Source organism: Ursus arctos, unplaced genomic scaffold (genome assembly GCF_023065955.2).
Source record: "Ursus arctos isolate Adak ecotype North America unplaced genomic scaffold, UrsArc2.0 scaffold_24, whole genome shotgun sequence".
NCBI lineage: Eukaryota > Metazoa > Chordata > Mammalia > Carnivora > Ursidae > Ursus > Ursus arctos.
Genome location: NW_026622919.1, coordinates 40,777,513 through 40,801,964, shown reverse-complemented (window position 1 = coordinate 40,801,964; position 24,452 = coordinate 40,777,513). Strand labels below are relative to the sequence as shown.

General features: G+C 54.6%; 4 protein-coding genes and 2 non-coding genes across 8 annotated transcripts; 2 read left to right on the top strand and 4 right to left on the bottom strand.

The window, feature by feature from the left end:
• Positions 1–475: 475 nt before the first annotated feature.
• On the bottom strand, positions 476–9,673 carry NEK8 (NIMA related kinase 8). The gene is made up of 15 exons (XM_026517727.4): positions 9,576–9,673; positions 7,118–7,323; positions 6,647–6,879; positions 6,312–6,443; positions 5,403–5,611; positions 5,160–5,242; positions 4,897–5,078; positions 4,655–4,805; positions 4,095–4,171; positions 3,630–3,747; positions 2,611–2,761; positions 2,226–2,389; positions 1,962–2,120; positions 1,626–1,784; positions 476–1,238 (listed from the first exon to the last, which is right to left on the bottom strand). The coding sequence occupies exons 1-15, from the start codon at positions 9,620–9,622 to the stop codon at positions 1,210–1,212; spliced, it is 2,100 nt and encodes a 699-aa protein (XP_026373512.2). The 5' UTR covers positions 9,623–9,673; the 3' UTR covers positions 476–1,209.
• A 2,137-nt stretch (positions 9,674–11,810) lies between these two features.
• TLCD1 (TLC domain containing 1) lies at positions 11,811–16,947 on the top strand. Its single transcript, XM_026517725.4, has 4 exons — positions 11,811–12,170; positions 12,489–12,571; positions 12,662–12,744; positions 13,165–16,947. Exons 1-4 carry the CDS (start codon positions 11,977–11,979, stop codon positions 13,546–13,548), a joined length of 744 nt encoding a protein of 247 aa, XP_026373510.1. The 5' UTR covers positions 11,811–11,976; the 3' UTR covers positions 13,549–16,947.
• On the bottom strand, positions 14,126–19,373 carry RPL23A (ribosomal protein L23a). Its single transcript, XM_026517726.3, has 5 exons — positions 17,599–19,373; positions 16,801–16,984; positions 14,912–15,088; positions 14,369–14,438; positions 14,126–14,185 (listed from the first exon to the last, which is right to left on the bottom strand). Exons 1-5 carry the CDS (start codon positions 17,621–17,623, stop codon positions 14,171–14,173), a joined length of 471 nt encoding a protein of 156 aa, XP_026373511.1. The 5' UTR covers positions 17,624–19,373; the 3' UTR covers positions 14,126–14,170.
• On the bottom strand, positions 15,175–15,243 carry LOC113269219 (small nucleolar RNA Z17). Its single transcript, XR_003321377.1, has one exon. It is a non-coding gene; the product is annotated as a small nucleolar RNA Z17 (small nucleolar RNA).
• Positions 17,075–17,139, bottom strand: LOC113269217 (small nucleolar RNA SNORD42). The gene has a single exon (XR_003321376.1). It is a non-coding gene; the product is annotated as a small nucleolar RNA SNORD42 (small nucleolar RNA).
• Positions 19,041–23,021, top strand: RAB34 (RAB34, member RAS oncogene family). 3 transcript variants are annotated; one of them, XM_026517724.4, is made up of 11 exons: positions 19,041–19,201; positions 19,983–20,079; positions 20,288–20,379; positions 21,240–21,305; positions 21,408–21,509; positions 21,616–21,680; positions 21,792–21,843; positions 22,034–22,115; positions 22,200–22,290; positions 22,423–22,530; positions 22,613–23,021. In XM_026517724.4, exons 1-11 carry the CDS (start codon positions 19,056–19,058, stop codon positions 22,678–22,680), a joined length of 969 nt encoding a protein of 322 aa, XP_026373509.1. In that variant the 5' UTR covers positions 19,041–19,055; the 3' UTR covers positions 22,681–23,021. The 3 variants fall into 3 exon arrangements, with proteins under 3 accessions (XP_026373509.1, XP_026373508.1, XP_048079924.1); XM_026517723.4 differs by having other exon boundaries at positions 19,095–19,201; positions 19,867–20,079; XM_048223967.2 differs by lacking the exon at positions 19,041–19,201 and having other exon boundaries at positions 19,421–20,079.
• Positions 23,022–24,452: the final 1,431 nt, after the last annotated feature.

Sequence of the window (24,452 nt, the reverse complement as noted above, 5' to 3'; positions counted from 1 at the left end):
CCCACCGCATCCAGCTCCCACCCACCTCGCGGGCTCTCGGCTTCGGGGTCGGCGGGCGGCCAGCCTGGCGCCCTCCACCGAGCGCTGGCTCCTCGCTCCCTTTCGGAAGAGAGATCGTGGCTCGACTTCTCCCCGGGGCTGGGGGCGCCCTGACGCTGGATGGGGCGGAGGGCACCGGCGGCCGGGCTGGGCCGCGCCACAAAGTTTCGCTTCTCCAGAGTCAACAGCTCGGTCTCGGGGGGCCATGTGTCGCCCCGAGGCCCGGGACTCCAGTTTGCAGGTGCTAGGCAGCCGAAGCCTGGCAACCAGATCTGGGGAGCTCGGCTGGCGCGGGGAAGACGAGCTGGGCGCTGGGCCAGAAGAACCTCGGCCCCAGCCTCGGGCTGCGCCCACATTCCTCCCTGGACCGCGGCCCTGCCCAGCTCTGGGGTGTCGGACCGCCACCCCCACCCCTGAAGAGACCACATTCTAGGCAGGCAGCTGATGTTTTTATTGGCGCGATTTCCCAGTCATCTGGAAAACTGGTCTGGCCCAGCTAGCTACCCTTTCTCCCAACCTGCCTTGGGGGAATGGCTGGGGTGAGGGGCAAACTTCAGCAGGGATCCCCCTCTGCAGTAGACCCTTTGGTGCCCTTGCAGATGCACTCCCAGTCCGCTCAGAAGTTGTGCAATGAATCTATGCCTCAGGATCTCTCAGGATCTTGGAGTGGGGTGGGGGGAGGCTCCCTGTCCCAGGCAATGCAAAAGCTAGTCGGCCAGAATGGCCAGTCCAGGCAGGACGGGGCTTGCCCTGCTCCAAAGCACCGAGCTGCTCTCCCAGGGGGCACTGGTGACTTATTTTCCAACTGGGCCGGCGTAAGGGGCAGGATCTGGGTGGAGTCACAGCCGCCTTCAGCTTTTTTCTGCCAAGACTCTGGAGACCACCCTGCTTGGGAAGGTTGGGTCTGGTTTCCGACTCTAGCCAGGCGGGACCCTGGGGACACCGACTTAAGAGGGGTGGGGAGAGAAAAGAAAGATGTTGGGGGAACAGGGTGGGTTGAGGTTTACGGATCTAGGGCCATAGGAGAGTGGGCGCGTCACTGGTTCTTATACCACACTGAGGACCATCCAGGGGGCTGGTGGGAACAGCATTGCTGCGGGCATCTGCGGTTTTCAAGCGGGTTCCAAGAAGAAGCAATATCAGGGTGGTCGGGAGGTGTTTCTAGGTGCCTCAGGGTGGAATCTGCTCATCTGTAACCGCTGGAAGGTACAAACAAGAAACCCCTGCAGCCACCCAGAGGGCAGCGCCTCCAGCGAGGGGCACCCACCTCTGCTCCCACTCCCACCCTGGGCCCTGGACTCTGGACCCGGACAGGTCAGAAGCAGAGGTTCTAACTAAACTGGACTGGGGGTAGGAGAAAGAATGCCTCTGGGCCCTGGGAAGCCCCTCCATGAGGCCCAAGAAGCAGACTCCCTTGCCCTCCCCAGGCAGGAAGCTGTCTTAGCCTGCAGCTTCTGCTTTCATTTATCTGGGGGCTTAAGCTGCTTTTAGTGATTTGGGCTGTGACCACTGGGGGGGTGGGAGTGTGGGCAGAGGCCTGCTGGATTAACCCTTGTGGGGGTGAGGCGGGAAAAGTTATAACTCACCGCGAACAGCCAGGAGAGTGTTTCCATGGCAGCAGGACACCGAAGTCACTGTGTAGGGGTGTGTCTCATCCAGCTGCACTGGCCGAGGGAGTCCAGCATCCTCATCCCTTCTTCCTAGTCGACCCCGGGCCCCTTTGCCCCAAGAGTACACTTCACCTTCTGCCAAAGAGAATCGCAAGGAGGGAAATAGGGGGACACAGCTTAGCAAGCAGCCACCCTCCTGGATGCCGTCCTGGCCCCAGATGGAGGTTGGGCAGCCCTGAGCAGGATACCCCCCACTGCCCACGGGCCTGCCAACGCCCCTATCTGCCCCCATAGTGCCCACTAATCGATCACCTGCCCCGATGGCTACAGTGAAGGCATCTCCACAGGCCACCATCGCTATCTTCATGTTCTGCAAACCTTGGACTTGACAAGGTGCCCTGCTGACCCGGCGGGCATTGGTGCCCAACTGCCCATGCTGATTGCTGCCGAAAGTGTAGCAGTCGCCAGAGGCTGTAGGGGAGGAAACAGGAGAGGAAGGAAAGGGGTGCCTCGGCTGAGATCCTGAGGAGGCCAGGAGAGTCCACCTGGGGCTGCCTGGGCCCGGGTCCTACTCACCAGTCACGGCAGCTGAGTGAGCAGTGCCCAGGTCCACGCTGAGCAGGGGCTCCTGGTCGAGGGGCGCAGAACCTAGTGGTGTGAAGCTCAGGGCCTCCTCCACCTGCTGGTAGGGGGCAGGCTCCTCCCCCAGGGAGAGGTGGTCCAGGCCCAGCTTGTTGAACCTGAAGGTGGAGCCAGAAGCCAAGCCTGACTGATGGTTTGCATAGACCCCCCTGACCCCACCAGTCTGGGCAAGAGCTGGTCCCCAGGAGACAGATCCCACCCTGGCTTGAACCCAGCAGCACTCTCAGCCCCACCCTCAGTTCGGACCCTGGGTGGAAGGTAGGCAATGACAGATGGAGCATTAGAAGCCGGGGAGGGGGAGGGGCAGGCTAGTATTCACCTGTTACTCCCACAGGCCAGGGCTTGGCCAGGGACAGTGAGGATCATTGAGGAGTCAATGCCACATACCACCCGCTGGGCTTCCTGTCCTGGGGGCATGGACACCTGCTGGGGGCAGCTGTGGGACTCCCTGGTGCCCAGGCCCAGCCGGCCTACAAGGAGAAACCAGGATGGGGCTAGTTTGGGTTTCAAGGTTGGTGATGCCGGGATGAGGAGCCACCACAGAGAGGTGGTAGCCCCGTGAGTGCAGGCTGCGCCCTCAGCCTGCAATACCTAACCTGGGGCCCTACTCCTCCTTAAGGCCCTGTTCAGATGTCAACTCTGTCTCCTCCAGGGACGTCCCATGCCATTCCTTGGGTTCCCACATCTCTGGACCTTGGGGGGAGCCCTGATGCTCTCTGTCCTTTATTGTAGGGAGATGTCATTCCCCCCCCCCACTAGAATGAGTCTGCCAGGAGGACAGAAACCCCATGTGAGTCCTCTCTAGTTTCAAATGCCCAGCATGACATCTTTTTTTTTTTTTTTTAAGATTTTATTTATTTATTCGACAGAGATAAAGACAGCCAGCGAGAGAGGGAACACAAGCAGGGGGAGTGGGAGAGGAAGAAGCAGGCTCATAGCAGAAGAGCCTGACGTGGGACTCGATCCCAGAACGCCGGGATCACGCCCTGAGCCGAAGGCAGACACTTAACCACTGTGCCACCCAGGCGCCCCCCCAGCATGACATCTGACCCAGAGAGGGCCACCATAAGTACTGCCAGATGAAAGAGATCGCTCGTGACGTCATAAGCACCTGAAGGAAGGGACTCTTATGTTCCTCTTGTCTGTCCACCCACCACAGGGAGGGGCTCATACTAGATGTCCAGTAAAGCTTCGCTGAATGAAGAAACTAATGGAATCGGAAGAGCAAAGAGGGAGAAGGGGCCATGGGGTGGAAGGAGGGTATAAGGAGGAACAAGTCCCAGCGAGGGTGCTGTGGGGGGATGGAGCCCAGAGGCTGGAACAGGGTGGAGGCCTTACCACCGTCTCCGCGGCCCCAGGCAAAGAGTTCTCGCTCAGTAGACAGGGCCAGCACGTGGGACGCCCCACAGGCCACCTGCACCATCTCATAGCCCAGCAGGGCCTCCACAATGGTGGGCTAGAGAGAGAGGGGAAGCAAGAGCGACTAGGCAAGGGGGCTGGGCTAGCTTCCTGGCTTCAACATCCCATGGAGGGATGAAGTTGAAAGCAGCAAATTCTCATGAGACAGCTGTGTCTTTCACTCACACACACACACACACACACACACACACACACTGCAAGCACTGGGGAAACCTGGTCTTACTGTAACTTCCGCTGGTGTTGCCCAGAACAGGTGCAGCCCGGGAGCTAGAGGGGCCTGTGGCTGCTGGGGATCCCCGGCCCCCAACTTGGGTGTCAGCTGTCAGATGTGCGCTCCTTGCCATTTCCCCACTTCCTCCTCCCCAAGGTACCGGCAGCACCCACCTGGCTGAGGTCATTGAGGCCGCCATGGCCTAGGCACCCATTGCTGCCACTGCCAAAGGTCATGATGATACCTCGGTCTGCAGAGCAGGGGTGGTGAGGAAAGAGAAGGGAGAGAGGTTGGGCTGTTTTTCCAGAGAGGCCAGTCCACAGGTTGGAGGGAGCAAAAAGTTGGAAGCGAAGCCTGGAAGAATGGGACAGGAGGCAGAAAAAGACAGGCAGGGTGTCTCTTCGTGTGCGCTTGGACAAGTGACAGTCTCTGAGCTTTAGATCTGAGCTTTCCAGATCCATCACTGAGCCTCCCTCAGATAAGGATAATACACAGTAACTACCTGGCCAGGCCTAGTGTGAAGGGTAAAGGGGATTGTGTAAGTAAAGCACCTCTCTCTCTCAAGATAATAAATACATCTTAGGTAAAAATGAAGCACCCGGCGCAGGATAACAATAACGAGTAGAGAGAAGCATTCACGAGTGAGCAAATGACAACCAATGAGGGAAGTCGCTCTGGGGGGGCCTTCTCGGACTCTGTGGGATGCCCCAAGTTAGTCCCCTGCCGGACTCACCGGTCAGGCAGGCTGTGAAGAGGTCCCCACAGGCCACGTGCTTGATAGTCACGCCCGACTGGCCCTCCAGGAAACGGGAGACGAACTGGGGCTGCTGCTGCTCCACGGCCCCGGGCAGGAGGGCGCCCCCTCCGGCGCCTAGGGGCGGGGCCTGCGGGCCGGGAGAGCGGGTGGGCGGCACCTGAGCCTCAGCTCCTGGCCCGCCCCTGCCCCCTCCAGCCCCCCTCCCCCAGCCTGCTCACCTCCCACAGGATGAGGCGCCCGGAGCGCGTGACGCCCGCTTTCTGCGTGCGTCCGGCTGCCACCTGGACCACTTCTGTGTTGAGCATCGGCAGCCGCAGCGGGGCGCTGAGCCCGCCGCCCCACGCGTACACGGACGACAGCGGTGGCGGAATGGCCGGCCGTGGGGGTCCGCGGGGTATGCCTGCGGGACAGCGCATCAGGCCTATTAAACTGGTGGCAATTGCTTGGCGTCAGGGCGCACCGGCGGTCGGCCCCGACTTACCCCTGCAGCGGGCGCCCGTGGTCCTGCTCCCTGTGCTGCCGCCGGGGGCCATGGGTGGCCCGGGGACCAGGGACTTCTCTGCCCTGTGGGTCACAGGGGGGGCTTCAGGACACAGTCCATTCCTGGCACCCCCACACGCAGGAATGGAGGACTTGCCCTGAGCTCCGTCTGCCCCAGGTTTGTTGTGCTCCCGCCGGGTGCCCCCCGCTGCCCAGAGCGCCCTCCCCCACTCCCTGCACAGGCCTCCTCATGCGGACACTGCCCAGGTCGGTGTGCAGGTTGAGGAGGGCGCGGATGCAGAGGGGCTGTGCCATGATGTGGCTGAGCGGGGGCCGCTGGGAGGGCTCCAGGCTGAGCAGACTGAGCACGAGCTGGCGCAGCTCCGGGCTGTACCGGTCAGAGATGGGCGCAAAGGTGCCGCTCATGATTTTCAGCACCAGCGCTGGCAGGTTCTGTGAAAGCACCGAGAGTGAGGTTGGCCAGAGCCTGGGTCAGGCTCTTGGGTGGCAGCACCTCCCGCCTCCAGGCCTAATGGGGTGGTCAGAGCCCTGCACTGAGAACTTGCGGTCTGACAGGGGACTCCCAGTGAGAGGAACTCCTGATGGCGGAGCTGCAGCTATGTCCTCAGAAACCCTAGGTGGTGGAGAGAACTCAAGTCTTGCCCTCAGAAGGGTCCCTAATCTGGGGCGCCTGGGTGAGCAGTAGTTAAGTGTCTGCCTTCGGCTCAGGGCGTGATCCCAGCGTCCTGGGATCGAGCCCCACATCAGGCTCCTCTGCTGGAAGCCTGCTTCTTCCTCTCCCACTCCCCCTGCCTGTGTTCCCTCTCTCGCTGGCTGTCTCTCTCTCTCTCTGTCAAATAAATAAATAATTTAAAAAATCTTAAAAAAAAAAAAAAAAAAAAAAAAAGAAGTGTCCCTAATCTGGTGGGAGAGCCCTGCCCTCAGGAGTCTTCAGTTTAATGAGGGACCCAGGCCCTACCTTCAGGAACCCATAGCCCGAGGGCAGCCACAGCTCTTCCCTGAGGTAGTCTACCACTCTGATGAGGGAAACAACTCAGCCAAAATGGAAGAAACACAGAAGTGGCTGGAGCCACGGACTTCCAGGGGAGGGAGATAGAGATTTCCCAATTGTCTCTTTGGGGGTATAACTCACCGCAGCTTCAAAGGCCCTCTTGAGACTGGCCAGCTCATAGAGGACACAGCCCAGGGCCCAGATGTCACTCTTCTGGTTGTAAGGCTTGCCCTCACACAGTTCCGGGGAGATGTAGCATGGGGTGCCCACCACCTGCAGGAGGGAAGTAGGTATTATTATAGTTCAGGGTAGGGGAGCCTCTGTCCAAGGCCCGCAGGAGACTGCTTCTTCCTGCAGGACCACCCAGCCGGGGGCTAAGGGGCCAAGGTCTTGGGGAGGAAGGGGGTTAGGATGTACACTGAGTCTTGGCCCTCAAAACCTCCATCACCCTTGAGGTCCCCTCTGTGCCCAGGCACCGTGTAGGCCTTGCTCTTGCTACTAAGGATCTTGGAGATGCCGAAGTCACCAATCTTGACAACCATGCGGTGTTTGTCCAGAAGGATGTTTTGAGTCTTGAGGTCCCGGTGCAGGATGAGGTGGGTATGCACGTGGTGCAGCGCGAGCAGGATCTGCACAAAGAAGTGTAGGATGGTCTCCTCCTCCAGCAGGGAGTTACAGCGCTTTTGGATGAACTCAGCCAGGGTGCCACCTGCGGCCGCAAGGAACTAGTTAAGATCTAGGCTTTTCCCTGCCTGGGACTCTCCTTTTAAGAAACCAACAGCCCAGACAGGGCAAGGGCCTGCTAGCCTCACACAACTGGGGTCACAACTCTATACCTCTGACCCTCAGTCAAACCCATTCTGAGGAGGGAAGCCGGCTGATCTGTGACTGCCTGTCCAAAGGTGAGAAGCCCTTGGAGCCTGGCCAGTACAAGGAGGCTGGCCCACCTGGTGCGTACTCCATGGCGATCATGAGGGCCTTGTCTTCCAGGAAGTTCTCATAGTACTCAATGACATTGGGGTGGTTGAGTAGCTTCAGGACCTGGCACTCATTTTGGGCTGCCTGCCGCTCTTCTTTGGTCATCTGCTCCACTGGGATCTGCTTGATGATCACCAGCTTCTGGTCAGCCTTACGCAGGCACAGGTGCACAATCCTAGGGACACAGAGTACAGGGGTGGGTCTCAGCGGAGCCTCCAGCCACACATCACACAGGGCAGACTTAGTCACTGGATGTTCCTTAGAAGAGGGGATGGGCACAGAGACTAAGAGGTCATCTAACTAAATGCATAGAACACTGAGTTCAAGAACAGGGAGAACTGACTGCAGTTCTCAGAACACTGTGTGAGACCTTGGGCAGGTCATTTAACCCGAGGCTCAGTTTCACCCCAGGCACAGTGAAGTTAGTCTTGATCTTCCTAAGTTCCCATAGACTTTGGAGTTAACTCCTGGGTTCAAATCCTGACTCTTCCTCTTACTACTTATCAGGTTTGGGGTTGTATGACATTTTCATCTGGAAAACAGAATCAATTTCCCTGGGTTGTTGAGAGGATCAAATAAGAAAATGCATGTAAAGCACTGAGCACAGTGCCTGGCACATCAAAAATGCTCTATGAGTGGAAACCGTTCATACTGTTATTTTCTTCCAACTCTGGTCAGTGGCCATAAAAGCAGGGTTCTTGTTCTCCTTCGCAACTATATTCCCAGAGCAGAGCCCAGTATTTAGCACATAGTAGGAGCTCAGTGAGTATCTGCTGAATGAATGGACTGTAAGATGATCATCTAAGGATCAAATTTATATATATATATATTTTTAAGATTTTTAATTTATTTGACAGAGATAGAGACAGCCAGCGAGAGAGGGAACACAAGCAGGGGGAGTGGGAGAGGAAGAAGCAGGCTCCCAGCGGAGGAGCCTGATGTGGGGCTCGATCCCAGAACGCCGGGATCACGCCCTGAGCCGAAGGCAGACGCTTAACGACTGAGCCACCCAGGCACCCCTAAATTTATATTTCCAATTCAGACCTCTCCTCTGAGCCCCAGACTCACAAATCCAACTACCTGTTTTGCATTTCTACCTGAATGGCTTGCAAGCATCCTAAATTTTAATAAATTCAAAATAAAACTTTTGATTTTTGCCCCCAAACCCTTTCCTTCCTCTGTCTCTTCCATCTCAGTAACTGACACCATCATTAAAGTCAGACACCTGAAAATCATGCCAAAGTCTTTCTTCCATTTCACACTAACATATCAGTAAATCCTGTTTTCCATCTCCAAAATATTATGAACTCATCCATTTCTGACTTTTGTTATAACCCTTGGCCAAATCATTCATTCATTCTTTTTTTTTTTTTAAGATTTTATTTATTTTTTTGACAGAGAGAGAGACAGCCAGCGAGAGAGGGAACACAGGCAGGAGTGGGAGAGGAAGAAGCAGGCTCCCAGCGGAGGACCCCGATGTGGGGCTCAATCCCAGAACGCCGGGATCGCGCCCTGAGCCGAAGGCAGACGCCCAACGACTGAGCCACCCATGCGCCCCCAAATCATTATTTCTTGTCTAAAATACTAGCCTTTAAAATGGTGCTTTTCACTTCTGTCATCCTCAAATCTAAGTTCCACACAGCAGCCAGAGTGAACATTTTAAAAATGCAAATCATATCAAGACCATTCATTCTGCTTAAACCCCTTCCGTTTTACACTTGAAATAAATCCAACCTATTTACCTCAGCCTATTAGGCCATCATCCGTCCTTTGTGACAATCACATTTTATACCATTCATCATATATATTTATGTGTACCATTCTTGACCTTGCCCACTACATTCCAACTTCACCAGTCTTTTTCTCAGTTTCTTAAATACTCTGAATTCTTTCCCGCGTAAGGACATGCTGCTTCCTCTGCCTGAAAAGCTCTGCCTTCACCTTCAGATTACTGGTTTTCATTCCTCAAGTCTCGGCTTTAAACTTCACCTCTCAGAGAAATTCTCCTTGACCACCCCAAATAAGTACTCCCTGGTGTATGCCACGCTCGCAGCTTGTTATAATTGCTTTAATATCTTGTTTATTATTTTACTAGCTCCGAGTGGGAAAAGACCAAGCCTATTTTGGTCTTTACTGTACAGTCGGCGCCGAGAGCCTGACGGGTATAGTTGGCGCTCAGTATTTGTTGAATGAATGAGTCAGGAATCAAAGAACAGAATTCGGCGGGGGCGCAAAGGCTTGTCGGGGGCGTGACCTCGTTAGAGGCGGAGTCTCCCAGCTGGGACCGGGACCGGAAGCCTGGGCGGGGCTTGCCAAGGGGGCGCTCACGCCTCGGGGCGCGGCTAACCGGGCAGCGAATTCGCGGTCAGAGTTGGGGCTCACTTTCCCTCTCCCCGACCAATTTCCTTCCCCACATCCCTGGCTCACCCGAAGGCACCTCTCCCCACCACTCGGATCCGCTCGTACTTCTCCATCTCATTTCTCAGAGTCACATTTCCGGAACCCCCCACACCCAGACGCGGCGCGTGCGCGGACCCGCCCACTCTAAAGCCACGCCCCCAAGCTGCCAGTTAATCGCGGGCGGAGCAAGTGAGATTGGTGTAGGTTTCAGGTTTGTATACATGTTGTGCTGTTTACACAGTCCTTGCAGCCCCCGCGCGCAGTTGCTTTTTCAGGATCCCAAGAAATGGGGTTTTATACCATTTCTTGGCGCTTTTGGCGGCTAGGGCAGCCATTCCCTACACATATGTCCGCATCCGACCCTCGCAAAGCTTCCTTAGACCGGAGGGGGTGCCCTGCACAACCAGTGAGGGTGGAAAGCGAGGACCGACCTCTCTCAGCCCACTTCTTTGCCCACTAGTGACTCCATTCCGGAAGGAGAGAGATTTTCATTGGCACGCAAATGATAAACTACCAAAACTGTACCAAGAGCGTCAGCACTCTCGGTCTATGGGGCAGGGAGCAGGGTTAGTTTCGTGTTTGTCTAGGGAGGGACCGGGGAAACCCCGAGCTGATTCACCTAGGGAGGAGGAGACTCCAGGCTGTCCCAACAAGTGAGCACCGCGCTCGTCAGAACTTTCATCACACCCCTGCACACACACAACTTTGCCGCCTTCAACGCTCAACTATAGGGAGAATCTCCTTCGGGGGAAGATGAGAGGGAAGTGGACAACTATCTGAAAGCATCAAAGAGAGGAGGAAGGAGATCTGTTTGACCCATGTGGGTTCCAGGCTTCTGCCTAAACGTAGGGGCCTGGTTAGTAAGATTGTCTAGGATCTTGACCGGAAGTGAGTTTAATTCCTGTTGTCTCCCTGTGCCTCCTGCTCTGTGCGAGCTCCCTAAAAGCTCAGTTAAGGAGCAAGAGGGTGGTGATTAGCTAAGAGACAGTGTCCCTATTTCTGAGTAAGTGAGGAATGTGAGGAAAGGAGTGTTTATGTTCTGTTCCGCCCCACCCCTCAAAAGGTACTCAAACTTGCCCACGTGAAAGACACCTCTAGAGGGGCCCCACGAGGGGTCCTTGGTTGCTGGTTCAGGCTGCTGTTGGCTGATGAACAAAGCTGCCCTGTGAGCAAACGGAAACTCCGAGGGGAAAAGCCGTTCAACCCGGGACACTCGTGCTCTCACCTAGAAACCAATCGGGCCGTGGTTGACCCAGGAGCCCCACAGGGGTTAATATGTAACCTTGGAGCCATCAAGGGAGGCAGAGCAAGCACCCAAACCTCTTGGTCCCTGGGTCTCCAGCGCCTAAGGCTTCTACCTTTCCCTCCCTCTTGAAGCATCTTTTCCCTAGCCCCGCCCCTCCTCCGACTACTCCCTTCTTCTCCTTTACCACCACCCCCAGCCTCGGGTTCTCAGTCTTTCCTCTGTTCGCACCTCGTTTGTTTGGAGGCGGGAGGGGATCCCGCGTCAAGGTGGGGATAGGCTGACACCTAGTGACCACGAGCTGCAACTGCTCCAGGCCGCTGTCCTGAAGAGTAAGGGTCACCCCAGCAGCCCGGGCAAATCGGCGGTCTTCCTCGTGCCAGCCTCGAGGGAGCTAGGAGAAGAGCTGGGACTGTCTGAGGGAGGATTGTGACAGCCGCTCGGCCCCAGGAGCCCAAGAGCGGGCTGGGAAGAAGGGTGATGGATCAGTCGACCCTTTCTAGGCACCGAGTCGATGCGGGGCGCCGTAGAGACTGATAAACAGGCCGGTCTCTGCCCTGAAGAGATCCAGTGGCCGAACAGGGTATGGGCGGAGACCATTATCGAGGCGGGGTCGAACCCCTCCCCAGCACCAGGGCTTAAAGGACGCGGGTGTGTGACGGGCCCCGCCCCGCTCTGCCCAGAAAGGAATTGAGGGCGGAGAGAGAGTTCTCTCAGTACCCGCCGAGGCGGGGGAGCCGGTCGCCCCGGGGAAAGTGGGGACGCGGGTTAATGAGGCCAAGCGAGCGAGGCGGGACTCCGTCGGCAGTCGGGAGGCGCCAGCGAGGGGTGCAGCGGCGTCGGCGCCCCCCGGACAGCCCCTTTCCTCCCGAAGTCCCCGGGAGCCAGGCGGGGCCCGGAGGCCCCCGGGAAATGGGGCCCGGGCCCTCGGTGCCGCGGAGGCGCCGGAGGGGCGGGGGCAGGCGGCCGGGGCGGGGCGGGGCGGGGGCGGCTGGGGGCGGGGGCAGAGGCCTGCGGGGAGGGGACGCAAGGAGCGCAGGGGCCTAGAGGGCTCCGCGAAAACTGTGAGCCTGGAGGCCGGCGGGGAGGCGGCCGGTGTGAACGGGCGGGAGAGGAGCCCCGTTCCCGGAGCAGGCCGACGAGGCGGCTTACGGAGCAGACAGACAGACAGCAGGGAGGGCCACCATGCCCCCACTGCTGCACCCCGCCTTGCCGCTGCTCCTGGGCGCCACGCTGACCTTCCGGGCGCTCCGGCGCGCGCTCAGCCGCCTGCCCCTGCCCGCGCACGTGCGCGCCGACCCCCTGCGCACCTGGCGCTGGCACAACCTGCTGGTCTCCTTCGCCCACTCCATTGTGTCCGGGGTCTGGGCGCTGCTGTGGTGAGTGAAGGACTGGGGGAGTGAGGGTGGCTGGGGGATCCCACGTTACTCTCCGCATCACTCTCTGGCAAGCCCAGGCCATGCAGTCTCACCTGACTCTGTGTTTAGAAAGCTCTCCAACTAGGAGCGGCAGAGGCCCCAGGGGAGCAGGAAAGCTCATCTGGGAACCGGGAGACACCTGGGTTTCAGCCAAGCTTCTCCTCACGTCCCACAAAGCCAATAGCGCGAGCCCAGATTCCCCGGGGACTGGGAGGGGTAATGGGGGAGTAGAGGGGCCTTGGGGATGCGGAGATGTTGAGAGCCTGCCTTCCTTCCCAGTCTATGGCAGACCCCCGAGATGCTGGTGGAGATTGAGACGGCGTGGTCGCTTTCTGGCTATCTGCTGGCTTGCTTCTCCGCAGGTAGGTCGTGCCCAGAAAATATTAAGTAGGTACGGAACAGGGAACTTTTTGTTCGGTTCCTTTCATGAACTTTTTCCATCCCCCCGCTAGGGTATTTCATCCACGACACGGTGGACATCGTGGTTAGTCGTCAGACACGAGCTTCTTGGGAATACCTCGTTCATCACCTCATGGTAAATGAGAAGCAGGGGATGTGGTGTAGGCTTGGTGCTAGCAACCTGGTCTCGGTTCTTTCTGAACCTGGGAGGTAAAGACCATCCTTCTTAACCCTGTTTCCAACCTGTGTCCTACATCTCATACCAGGACACTGGAGGTTGTCAGTTTCTGCCCTTGGTGAGTTCACTTTTGAGGCCAGCAATCCATGGCCTTACCTATTACCTCCTTGAACAGTTTGGAAACCCTCCCCAGAGTCAGAATCTGTGGGCAGGGATCAGAATTTAATCATGTTGAATCCATCATGAACTATAATCCAGAAGGAATCCAGTAAGGATGGATTTCCCAGCAGTCAGTCTGGTAGCCTTGATATTCCCAACAACTTTCAGGAAAGCCATGGTATCTGGGTTCCCTGACACGTTATCTCCCTTGCCTTCTAGGCCCTGGGTGCCTTCTTTGCAGGCATCTTTTGGAACAGTTTTGTTGGCGGGGGAGTCCTGACACTGCTGGTGGAGGTCAGCAACATATTCCTCACCATCCGCATGATGATGAAGATTAACAATGCCCAGCACCTCCTCCTGTACCGGGTCAACAAGTATGTCAACTTGGTCATGTACTTTCTCTTCCGCCTGGCCCCTCAGGCCTACCTCACCCACTTCTTCCTGCGTTATTTGGGCCAGAGGACCCTGGGCACCTTTCTGCTGGCTAACCTGCTCATGCTGGACATCATGATCCTCATCTACTTTTCCCGCCTCCTCCGCTCAGACTTCTGCCCTGAGCGCGTCCCCAGCCAGCAACACAAAGACAAGTTTTTGACAGAGTGAGAGGCACAAAGCCTGCAACTTGTGGCAAGAGCAAACGCAGCCAAGGACAGCCTCGCACATAAGATGAGCGAATTAGCCCCAAGCCTGGGGCATCTTCAGAGGCCAGCCTCTGCACCTACTATTCAAAATGCTAATGAAGGCACTCCTCTGAAGTCCTTGTCCTTTCTTGGGCAAGGGGTGAGGGAAGCAGACAGACCGGTTGGACGTGGTCGTTGGGTGCGGGGACCCGTGTGATGAAAGCCAGCCAGTCCACACTGCCCTGAAGTGGATGCTAATGAGGACTCTGTGTACTGGTTTCCTACAAAGCCCCTTCCAGATAAAGGGAGGGATTTTTGTCTGTTCTCTTACCCCCATGATGGTGGCAAATTGTAGTTGTCCTAGAACAAGGAACCTTAATCTGGGTCACAAATATCTGAGCTCCCACTGTCAGGATTAATAAGTGTGGTGAGGTAAGAAGGCAGAGTGTTCCAACAGGGTTAAGTAGACCAAAATCTTGCCCAAACCTTGTTCACTTAAGTGTGTGTATACCACAGTATGGCTTCCCCAAAGCCCAACCAGAAATCAACAAAGAAACATATATGGTGAAAAAATTTATATTTAGATTTAGCCAGCTGGACTCAGTTTAGATGATCCCAATCTGAAAAACAAAAGAGGAGCTTTGTTACTGCGAGCTGAAATGTCATGGTTAAAAAGCAAAAAGGTGAGGGTAGGGTCTATTAAGGATAGGGATGCAGTCAATCAGCAAAAGTCAGGTTTTGGTCACTAACAGACACATTACTTGGACAAGGTGGTGGGGGAGTTCACAGCAAAGGAAGCTTACTTTGTTGGCAACATCCAAAGCATCATAGTCGGGAGCCAGTCGAACATATGCCTTCTTTTCTCCATCAGGCCTAGGATAAAGGAAGTCTTAATTCCTCCTACCCTCACTGCCCTCAAGCCTCCCCCTTTCTCCTAGTCTTTCTGGCACACATCAGTGCCACTGGTCATATCATCTTTTTCCCCAAATAGTGCCTTTTCCATCATTTGCACAGGAGGCTAGGGATGCCACCAAACCACAAATGAAGCAAATTCCCCTTTGTGGGGAACACCCCAGAACATTTTAAGACTGAAATCCAGGTAGGTAATCTGACATAAATTGTGCCTTACTCTAGGGCCTGCCCGTCTAGAGGTATAGGGATCAAGAAAATGAACACCAACACCATAAAGTTCTAGAGACAGGAGAGCTAATGTGTCCTCAAAAGTCCATATTAGATACAAAGGACTAGAATTACAACAGAAGCTGTTCATTTCTTAAGGCTCAAAAACTGAAACCTACTTCTGACTCCATGTAGATTTCCTGGCTCCTGACTGAGGCCCTACTCACCTGATCAAGGTGTTGACCTTGGCCACATCAATATCATAGAGCTTCTTCACAGCCTGTTTGATCTGGTGCTTGTTGGCCTTGACATCCACAATGAACACAAGTGTGTTGTTGTCTTCTATTTTCTTCATGGCTGACTCAGTAGTCAGGGGGAATTTGATGATGGCATAGTGATCAAGCCTGGGGAAGAGACAAAATGGTATCACCTGGCCTGGGTCCAATAAGAGGATAGGCCCTCTTTTAGAGCCCAAAGCCAGAAGAGCCCAGGTGCATCAGACCATTAAGCAATCATTTTTGTCAGACTTTGGTCGCTAAACAGTGTCATCATCTGCACCCTGAAACTTAGGGACCTGGGAGTAGAAACCTGTGCACTTTCTTCCCCTTGAAGGGCTTTGTTTTTTTAAAGACTTTATTTATTTATTAGAGAGAGCATGCATGCACAAGAATGAGGGTAAGGGGAAAAAGGAGAAGCAGACTCCCCACTGAGCAGGGAGCCTGATGCGGGGCTCCATCCCAGGTCTCTGGGATCACGACCTGAGCCAAACAGACTGAGCAAAGGGTGCCCCCACTGGAAGTACTTTCATCCTTCAAGTGATTTAAGGATCATCTCTGAGCTCCAAACCCCCTTGCATTCTTTGAGTTCAACTTTTTTTTTTTTTAAAGACTTATTTGTCAGAGAGAGAGAGCGAGCACAAGCAAGGGGAGCTGCAGAGGGAGAAGCAGGCTCCCTGCTGAGCAAGGAGCCTGATGTGGGACTCAATCCCAGAACCCTGGGATCCTGACCTGACCTGATGGCAGATGCCTAACCAACTGAGCCACCCAGGCATCCCCTGACTTCAACATTTTGAAGGGCAAACTTCTAGAAGAAATTTGGAGACTTGAGAGGTTAAACAATTTACTTCAAGAGCATAAAGTTAGACTATGGAGTCTTGAAACCCAGAGTAGAGTTCGAAAGAATGCTGTTGCTTCACTATGAGATTTGATAGATATTTCTGCCCTCCCTGGTTGCTGAAAACTGGTTTGAGGGCCATTGATTGACAGCAACTTTTATTTACAGCCTGAGTTAAGCTTACAGTGGCTCGACCACACCTACCATACAGCTTTCCCCCTGAAATTCAGAAAAACAAGTCTCTTCACCTGGACACTATGTTCCTATCTTAAAACTAGACATCAGGTCTCAATCTCTCATCACACTAAATCCCATGTCCAAAGGGCGGTAAAAAGGGCTTTCCTCCATGGACACAACCCACTCTCCTTGTCTTTTTCTTAAGAAGCAGTGGGAGGTGGCTATTACTACTATTGCTCTAATTTGTGGCCCCCTAAGCTCAGTTTTATTACCAGTAGTGTGACACTAAAACACTCAAGACCCTAAACCTTTTGCCCATTTCCCTCTATTTCTTGAGTGTAAAGACTTGAGAGTAAATCAGAAGAACCTTTTATACACTGTTGCAGGCCTTCTCCGTCCAATACAGATTATAAGTGTCCTTATCAGTCTAGAATCATCCCACACTGTCACCCTCAAGGACTATTCCCTACAGCAAAAGGTGCAATGAATAACTAAACCTGGAACTCCAAAATAAAAAAACATTTATCGAAGTCCTACTTTACACTCCAAGAAAGCAGAATTTGAAACCCAGATCATATACGAATGAATAATTAACCTAACAATTAACTAACCTTAATAGTCACTGAGCAGTTTTAAACAATTCCTGCCAATATTGTAAAAACGTCTCCTTTCGTTCTTAAACAGGGCATAACAATCTCCTCACACTCCCTTTAGAGAGGCACACTCGGTACCAACATATATTTGAGAAGTCATTCTGCAGGTTTGGTAAACTTCCAAATTACGAATGGCCACCCAACATCTTTTCATGGGAAAGGGCAATACTGACTTGTTTCTCCTGGGGGCGCTCTTTCGAGGATATTTGGGCTGCCTTCGGAGACGCAGAGTCTTGGGTCGTCGGAATGTAGGTGACGTGCGAATCTTCTTTTTTTTGTGGCTGTGGACGCCTTTCAGCACTGCTTTCTTGGCCTTCAAAGCCTTTGCTTTGGCTTCGGCTTTGGGAGGGGCAGGGGCTGAGAGAAAGAAAGAAAGAAAACGAGGGCACGGGATTCAGAAGCCAATCACTTCCGTTCTCAAAACCCCTAGCGGGCGCTCCAGAACACGTGCATCAGTGGTTCCTTTGAAGACATCACCAAGTCTCAGGTTAAAATTTTTCCATCATATGCACGATACCGGGGCGAACTTAGAGTAACTCCAAAAATACGACTTAGAAGTAAAGGAACTAGCAATGATCGAACACTTGATACTTGACAAGATGTGTGCTAGTGGTTTTATCTACTTATATAGCTCTAACGGGGGGAAAAAAAGAAACTAAGTTGAGGACTATAATTCTTCAGAGGTCTGGAGACATGGAGCTCCGGCCTGCGGATGCGTCTAGTTCCCCAAAGTCAACAGTCCGACAGCCCTCGACAGGTGGTGCCGGCCGGGCTTGCCTTCCCAAACCTCCTCACACGAGCCCATCTCACGCGGCTGGGCCCACGCGCACCGCAGCGTGCCGGAATGCGAGAAGCAGCTCCGGAGCAGACACCCCAAGGCGTAGCCCAGCCGCTGTCCTCCCAGTTCGTTCACTCTGAAGGGATCCCACGCCAGCTACCTGTGGTAGCCAACCCCCAGCCCCAGCACAAACCTTCCTTCTTAGGCTTCGGCGCCATCTTCGTAAAAGGGATTTTCAAGGCTCGTTTCCAGGGGCTTATAGAGCAGAGTCTCACCAAAGAATCGCGATACTTTTTGTTTAAAGCTAATTGGATAACCTTAGCGCGGTGCCCTCTGGGAATGGTAGTTGGGTTTAATGTGCTCGCGAGAGTGATTAAGCATGCTCCACCTCTTCCTTCAAGAGTCTAAAGCTTCTTGGGGGTTGTAGTTTTTTGGAGACGCGTGTTTATTTGTTGCGGTGGATGTGGATGGTGTGGCTCGCTGCTGCTGGGCTCTGGTCCTGAGCGCTTATCATCTTGATGAAAGAGTACTGCAGTTCCAGGAGACAGTAGCACTGAAAACTGGTCTGAGTATAATTAGGTTGACTCAGGGAGAGTGAAGCGAAGTTCCAGAATGTTAGAGCAGAAATTGGTCCAGGGGCACCTGGGTGGCTCAGGCGTTAAGCGTTCCGCAGAGGTCATGATCTGGGGTTCTTGGATCGAGCCCCGCATCCGGCTCCCTCCTCAGTGGGAAGCCTGCTTTTCCCTCTCCCTCTGCCCCTCCCCCCGCTTGTGCTAGCTCTCTCTTTCTCTCAAACAAAACCAAACCACAAAGTTTTAAGAACTTGTCTGGTCCAAGTCCCTCTAACAACTTCTGTGGAAATTTAGGTCCAGAATGGGGACGTGGCTTATCAATAACAGTATTTTGGTGGCAGAAAAAGTCAAGTCAGGCAGAGGGGAGGAGAAAAGTATCACAGAAGGTAGAAGGTGGCCACATCTACCCCTCTTTACCTATGACAGATTTCATGCGTTTTCCCGATAATACTCTTGAGACTACCAATATTCCTGACACCCGGGGTACAGATTTCTCTAGGGCTTACTAGTTCTTGTGAATAATTTCTTTCACAGTCCCCTTCCTTTAAGTAGTCTTCCCTTCCCTGCTCCAGTCATGTTTGCATCCTCAACTTCAGTTCCTGACACAGAACAAGTTTTCGTAAAGCTTAGGTTTTTTCCCCCTGAGGGTCTGTGTCTCTCCCACCTCCACCCAGCCCTTTCTATCTTCCTCCTCCCATCTTTGGAACCAGATCCTCCTTTTGATGGTGAGGATTATTATGTGCTACACTCCTCTTATATCCTGCAGAACTGCAAAATGGAAAAGTTGTCCTTGGGGGTAAAATTCCAATGGAATCAGAGAACGCCGGTCCCAGAGCGGAGTCCCCTGGTCCCAGAGCGGCGATCTATCCAAAGGGCGAAGTTTCAGGTCCACCTAGCCCTTCTTTAGACTCCATTGAGGGACGCCGGCTGGTCTTCAGCCTCCCACCACTCAGTCTACACAGGAGCCTTGAAGGAAAACACCCCAGACTTTGGACGTCTCTCTCCTCGGTGGGCATCCCCTGTCTGCTTCCCCCACCCCACCCCATCCCGGGCAGAAGGGCGAGCGGGGGCAGACTCTATGAGTCACGTCCCGGGCCTGGAGTTGAGGAGGGAAGCGCCGCCTCTCCTTGGGCCCCTTCTCTCCTCCTTCCCCCACCCCGCCGGCTCCTGGCCCAGCCAGATACTGCGCAGCAATCACGGATTCTCCATCACCAGTTTGACTGGGTAAGGGTCCCCTTGGAGCCGGAGCCCGGCCCAGAGGCGCAGGGGAGAGCGACCTGGGGAACTTCGATCTGGGCGGGTTCCAGCCTGGGTGGAGGCGGTCCTGGTGCCCGTGAGGCGTCTGGCAGGGTACCCAGAGCTGGGGCAGCGCAGTGGGGAGGAGAGGAGGGGGAGGCTGGGACAGGCTGAGAGGCCGGGAGCTGCCGGGAGAGGGGCAGGGGGCGGCCCTTCTCCAGGAATTTCCGGGGATCATGTTACAGCGCTCGCGGAGGGAGAGCGGGGTGGGACGTGGGCCCTGCAGCGGACTGGGCCCGGGCCCCCTCCTCCAGCAGCCCGCGGGCCTTGCAGCGCCATCCCTGCCCACACTGACCCCGTGCGGCGGGGCCGCTCCGCGCCCCGGGGCAGCTCTGTTATGGTAGGGACGCCTCAACCTCGAGCTGTCGTCGGGTCACCGCGGCCCCGAGTCATTGTAGGAACTATCCGGCCCCGAGTTATTGTGGGGTCTGCGCGGGCCCGGCACCCCCCGGACGGGACTTCCCGCCCCCATTTGGCGGCGGAGGAGTCTCCCCGCCCCCGAGTCGTCGTCGGGACGCCCCGGGCCCGGGTGATTGTGGGTTCTCCCCGGCCCCGGATGATCGTCTCATCCCCGTGGCCCGCTGTGGTGGTAGCGTCCCCGAGGCCGCGGGCTCCTGTAGGCTCCCCGTGGCCCAGAGTTATAGTCGGGACACCCCGGTCGCGGGTGATTGTCGGGTCTCCACGGGCCCGGGTCGCTGGGGCGGATCAGGCCCCCGCGCCTTCTCGGGGCTCCCAGCAAAACCGCAGGCGAGATGAACATTCTGGCGCCGGTGCGGAGGGACCGCGTCCTGGCGGAGCTGCCCCAGGTAGGCGCCACGGCCACGTCGGGCTTCTGGCTGCGGTGGGGTGTGGGCGGGGAGGAGGCGGCACCAGATCAGTTAGAGGCTTGGGCCCAGCCCTGCCGCCCAGCTAGGTCTGCTGCTTCTGGGTGGTCCCCTGCCCTCCCCCAGGGCAGCTTGGCTGCGGGACGTGGGCCAGGAGTGGGTGAGTCCCATTCTCTTCTCTCGGTCTCAGTGCCTGAGGAAGGAGGCCGCTTTGCACGTGCACAAAGATTTCCACCCCCGCGTCACCTGCGCCTGCCAGGAGCACCGGACAGGCACCGTGGGGTGAGTTAGACGCCCTTAACTAAGAAAGGAAGTCTCAGGCAAAGCTAGGGTATACAAGCACCCCCTGGGGCTCCATTTCAGCCTCTACTAGCTATATGGTTATTCCCCCTTTTTTACACCCATGTGTTCTCCCTTTTCTTCCCAGCAAGGTTGTGATGAGTGCTATGAAATGGGGTGGGGTAGAGAGGTGGCAGTTCACTTCCTGACACAGAGAAGGTGTTCTACCGGAGAGGGTGGTCACCAGCTCACCTTCCCACAGACCACCCATCTGAGCCCCAGGGCAGGGGGCTGTGCCTGTAGGGATGTCTCCCATTATGGGTAAAACAAGGTAATACTGATAACATCGGCATGCCATTAATTGAACATTTACTGTGTGCCAGGCAGTGTGTTGGTTACTATTATTGTCTTTTATTAAATGGAAAACACCATCGCTTTTAAGATGTATCCTGATTTCAGAAATGTTAAAATGTGGGGGAGTGAAGGGGGAGATATATAGGATATTTATCTCAGAATATGGTACATTTATCTCATTTAAACTTCACAACAACCCAATAGAATATATACTAAATGTCCACTTAACAGATGTTGAAACTGAGGCTCAGAGAGGCTAAGTATCTTGCCCTAAGTCACACAGCTAGTAATTGTAAGAACTGGGATTCAAATTCATGGCTGTCTGATGCTGAAGCACAAAACAGCCTTCTGCAAGCATATGTGTCCAGGCAAGCTGCCTGGGAGGCCTTGTGTCTGTTGTAACGTCAGCCTTAGTGCAGCTAACTTTATAGACTTAGCAGGGAACACTGAGACTCCCTAGGTTGCAAGAGCTAGTGCTCACTCCTCCTGTCCACTTTTGTGTCCTGCAGATTTAAGATCTCCAAAGTCATTGTGGTGGGGGACCTGTCAGTGGGGAAGACTTGTCTCATTAATAGGTAAGAAGGTGCTCTCGCTGAGCTGGATTGTGCTGGGCAGGGTTCGGCCAGACCTAGCCAGGTGGGCTGGGCTCAGGGCCAGAGCATCTGGTGCTCCCTCAGGTTCTGCAAAGATACTTTTGATAAGAATTACAAGGCCACCATCGGAGTGGACTTTGAGATGGAACGATTTGAGGTGTTGGGCGTCCCATTCAGTCTGCAGCTGTGAGTGCTTCCTCCACACCTTCCACCCGTTCCTTCCCCCAGTGCCTGTACCCCACCTCACGCCCCCTTCCCACATACCTGTGTTGTCCCCCCTCCTTCCTCCCAGCTGGGATACTGCTGGACAGGAGAGGTTCAAGTGCATTGCATCAACCTATTACCGAGGAGCTCAAGGTAAGGGCCTCGGTGAAGTGGGGCAGGTGGGTGTTCCTGGTCTCTAATCTAGGGTAGGGGGGGATTTTGGAAAGAAGCTAATAATGTCAGCTGTTTTTGCCACTTTTCTAGCCATCATCATTGTCTTCAACCTGAATGATGTGGCCTCCCTGGAGCATACCAGGTATGTGGGGCTGCTGAACTATAATGGGGGTTCCAGGAAGAGCGGGTTCAGACAAGCGGGGTGGTCAGTGGCATTAGTAGAGAAGAAGAAGAATGCATCGAGGACCAGAGAGAGTGTGAGGGGCATATGAGTATCAGAAGGAGGACCCTCTCCAGCCCACTCATCTTCGGTTGTCTACCCTCTGCGGCAGACAGTGGCTGGCCGATGCACTCAAGGAGAACGACCCTGCCAATGTGCTTCTCTTCCTTGTGGGTTCCAAGAAGGACTTGAGTGTGAGTGTGTCAGTGGTGGGGGGGCTCCCAACTCGGTGAGGGGACCCCATCCCCCCTTGCCGTCTGACTCTGACCTTCCCTCAGACTCCTGCTCAGTATGTGCTGATGGAGAAAGATGCACTCAAGGTGGCCCAAGAGCTGAAGGCTGAGTACTGGGCGGTCTCATCTCTCACTGGTGAGTCAGAAGCCTCGGGTTTTCTGCAGCGGCACGCCCGTCTACCAGGTCTTTCACTCCTATCCCTTCAGCTGTGCCCAATGACCCGAGGCCTGGAACGGCCCCTGAGCACCCATCCGCTCCATGTGTCAGGTGAAAATGTCCGGGAATTCTTCTTCCGTGTGGCGGCGCTGACCTTCGAGGCCAACGTGCTGGCTGAGCTAGAGAAGTCGGGGGCACGGCGCATTGGGGATGTTGTCCGTGAGTGCCTGCCTGGATGAGGGTGGCAGAGAGTGCGGGGAACCTCTGATCCCTGCTTCATATATTTCCCACCCTTCTTCAGGCATCCATAGTGATGACAGCAACCTCTACCTAACTGCCAGCAAGAAGAAGCCCACATGTTGCCCGTGAGTGGTAAGGGGACCGTCTAGAGCCTGCTCAGCCCTGGGCACTGTGCCACCTTGACTCCCCTAGCGCTCGACCCTGGACATTTGCACTGATTGTTTTACCAGACCAAAGAGCTGCCCCTTGGTGGCAGTACCCCTGGAGGGGTAGCAGGGACCATGCTAGTCGCTCCCTGCCCCAGGGACCATGCCAAAGACTAGACGTCCGGGGGCTCTCCTGGGTGCCCAGCAGTGGGGAGATAATCCCTGCTGCTTTTGCTTAGCCTGCGGGGCCCTTTTGAGTATGAGGATGCTTAATGACCCCAGCCTCACACTGTGCCTTATGCATTAAAATCTCTGTTATTAGCAGTTTGGGGACTGGAGTCCTTTGTTGGGGATGAGGGATGCGGAATTGGCAGGGCTGTATGGCTGTCTTGGGACTGGAGCTCCCTGCTGGATTCTGGCCGTCCCTGGGTCCTGGGCGGGGCCCAGACAGGCTGGGAGCTCAGGAACCACATTTTGGAGGGCTGTGCTGGGCTCTCAGTGGTCGGCTCTGAGAGCTCTTTCCCTTGGTTCCTTACCCTCAAGTATGTCCCCCTACGTGGTGCTTATTCCCAAATTTCTACCACTGGATAACTGTTTTCTTTTTTTCACGCCCCCCCTTCCCTTTAAAAAAAATACTTCTCCGAGGGGAGCACGGTAGGAAGTGATTGAGTTTTGGATGCTCTTTGGGTTGACCAGAAGGCCCAGGTCAGGTATGGGCTTGGTTCTTACTCAGAAGATGTGCTGTCTAATGTCTGTCTAACATTATTAGTGATATAAGCATAAATTAATGAGTAATGTCTTTTTACATTTTAAAGCCTGATTAACTAAATAAAACAAACAAACAGCATAGGGGCACCTGGCTGGCTCACTCAGTAGAGCATGTGACTCTTGCTCTCAGGGTCGTGAGTTCAAACCCCATGTTAGGCCTAGAGCTTACTTAAAAAAGAGGAAAAAAAAAAGAAGAAAAAAAACAGCATATTTTTTTCCCCTCTTCAAAAAGAAAAAGACATGCTCTGAGTCAGGAGGTCCCCCATTTGAGTCCTCATTGTTCGTCCTCAATCACTTCTCACTGTGTTCCCCTCAGAAAAGTTTTATTTATTTATTTGTTTGTTTGTTTCCAAAGATTTAACCATTTATTTTAGAGAGAGAGAGTGCATGTGCACAAGCTGGGGGAAGGGCAGAGGGAGAGGGAGAAGCAGACTCCCCACCGAGCAGGGAGCCCAGCATGGGGCTCATTCCAGGACCCTGAGATCATGACCTGAGCTGAAATCAAGAGTTGTATGCTCGGGGCGCCTGGGTGGCACTGCGGTTAAGCGTCTGCCTTCGGCTCAGGGCGTGATCCCGGCGTTATGGGATCGAGCCCCACATCAGGCTCTTCCGCTGGGAGCCTGCTTCTTCCTCTCCCACTCCCCCTGCTTGTGTTCCCTCTCTTGCTGGCTGTCTCTATCTCTGTCGAATAAATAAATAAAATCTTAAAAAAAAAAAAAAAAGAGTTGTATGCTCAACCAAATGAGCCACCCAGGTGCCCCAAAGAGAAGTATTTTTTAAAGGGAAGGCAGGAAAGGGGTGAAAAAAAGAAAACAGTTATCCAATGGTAGAAATCTGGGAGTAAGCACCGGGTAGGAAGGCACAGTTGGGGATAAGGAACCAAAGGAAAGAGCTCTCAGACTCCCAGGCAAATCACTTATCCTCTGGGCCTCAGTTTCCTTATCTGTAAAATCAGGCTAATAATACTGATGACGTTTCATGGATGAA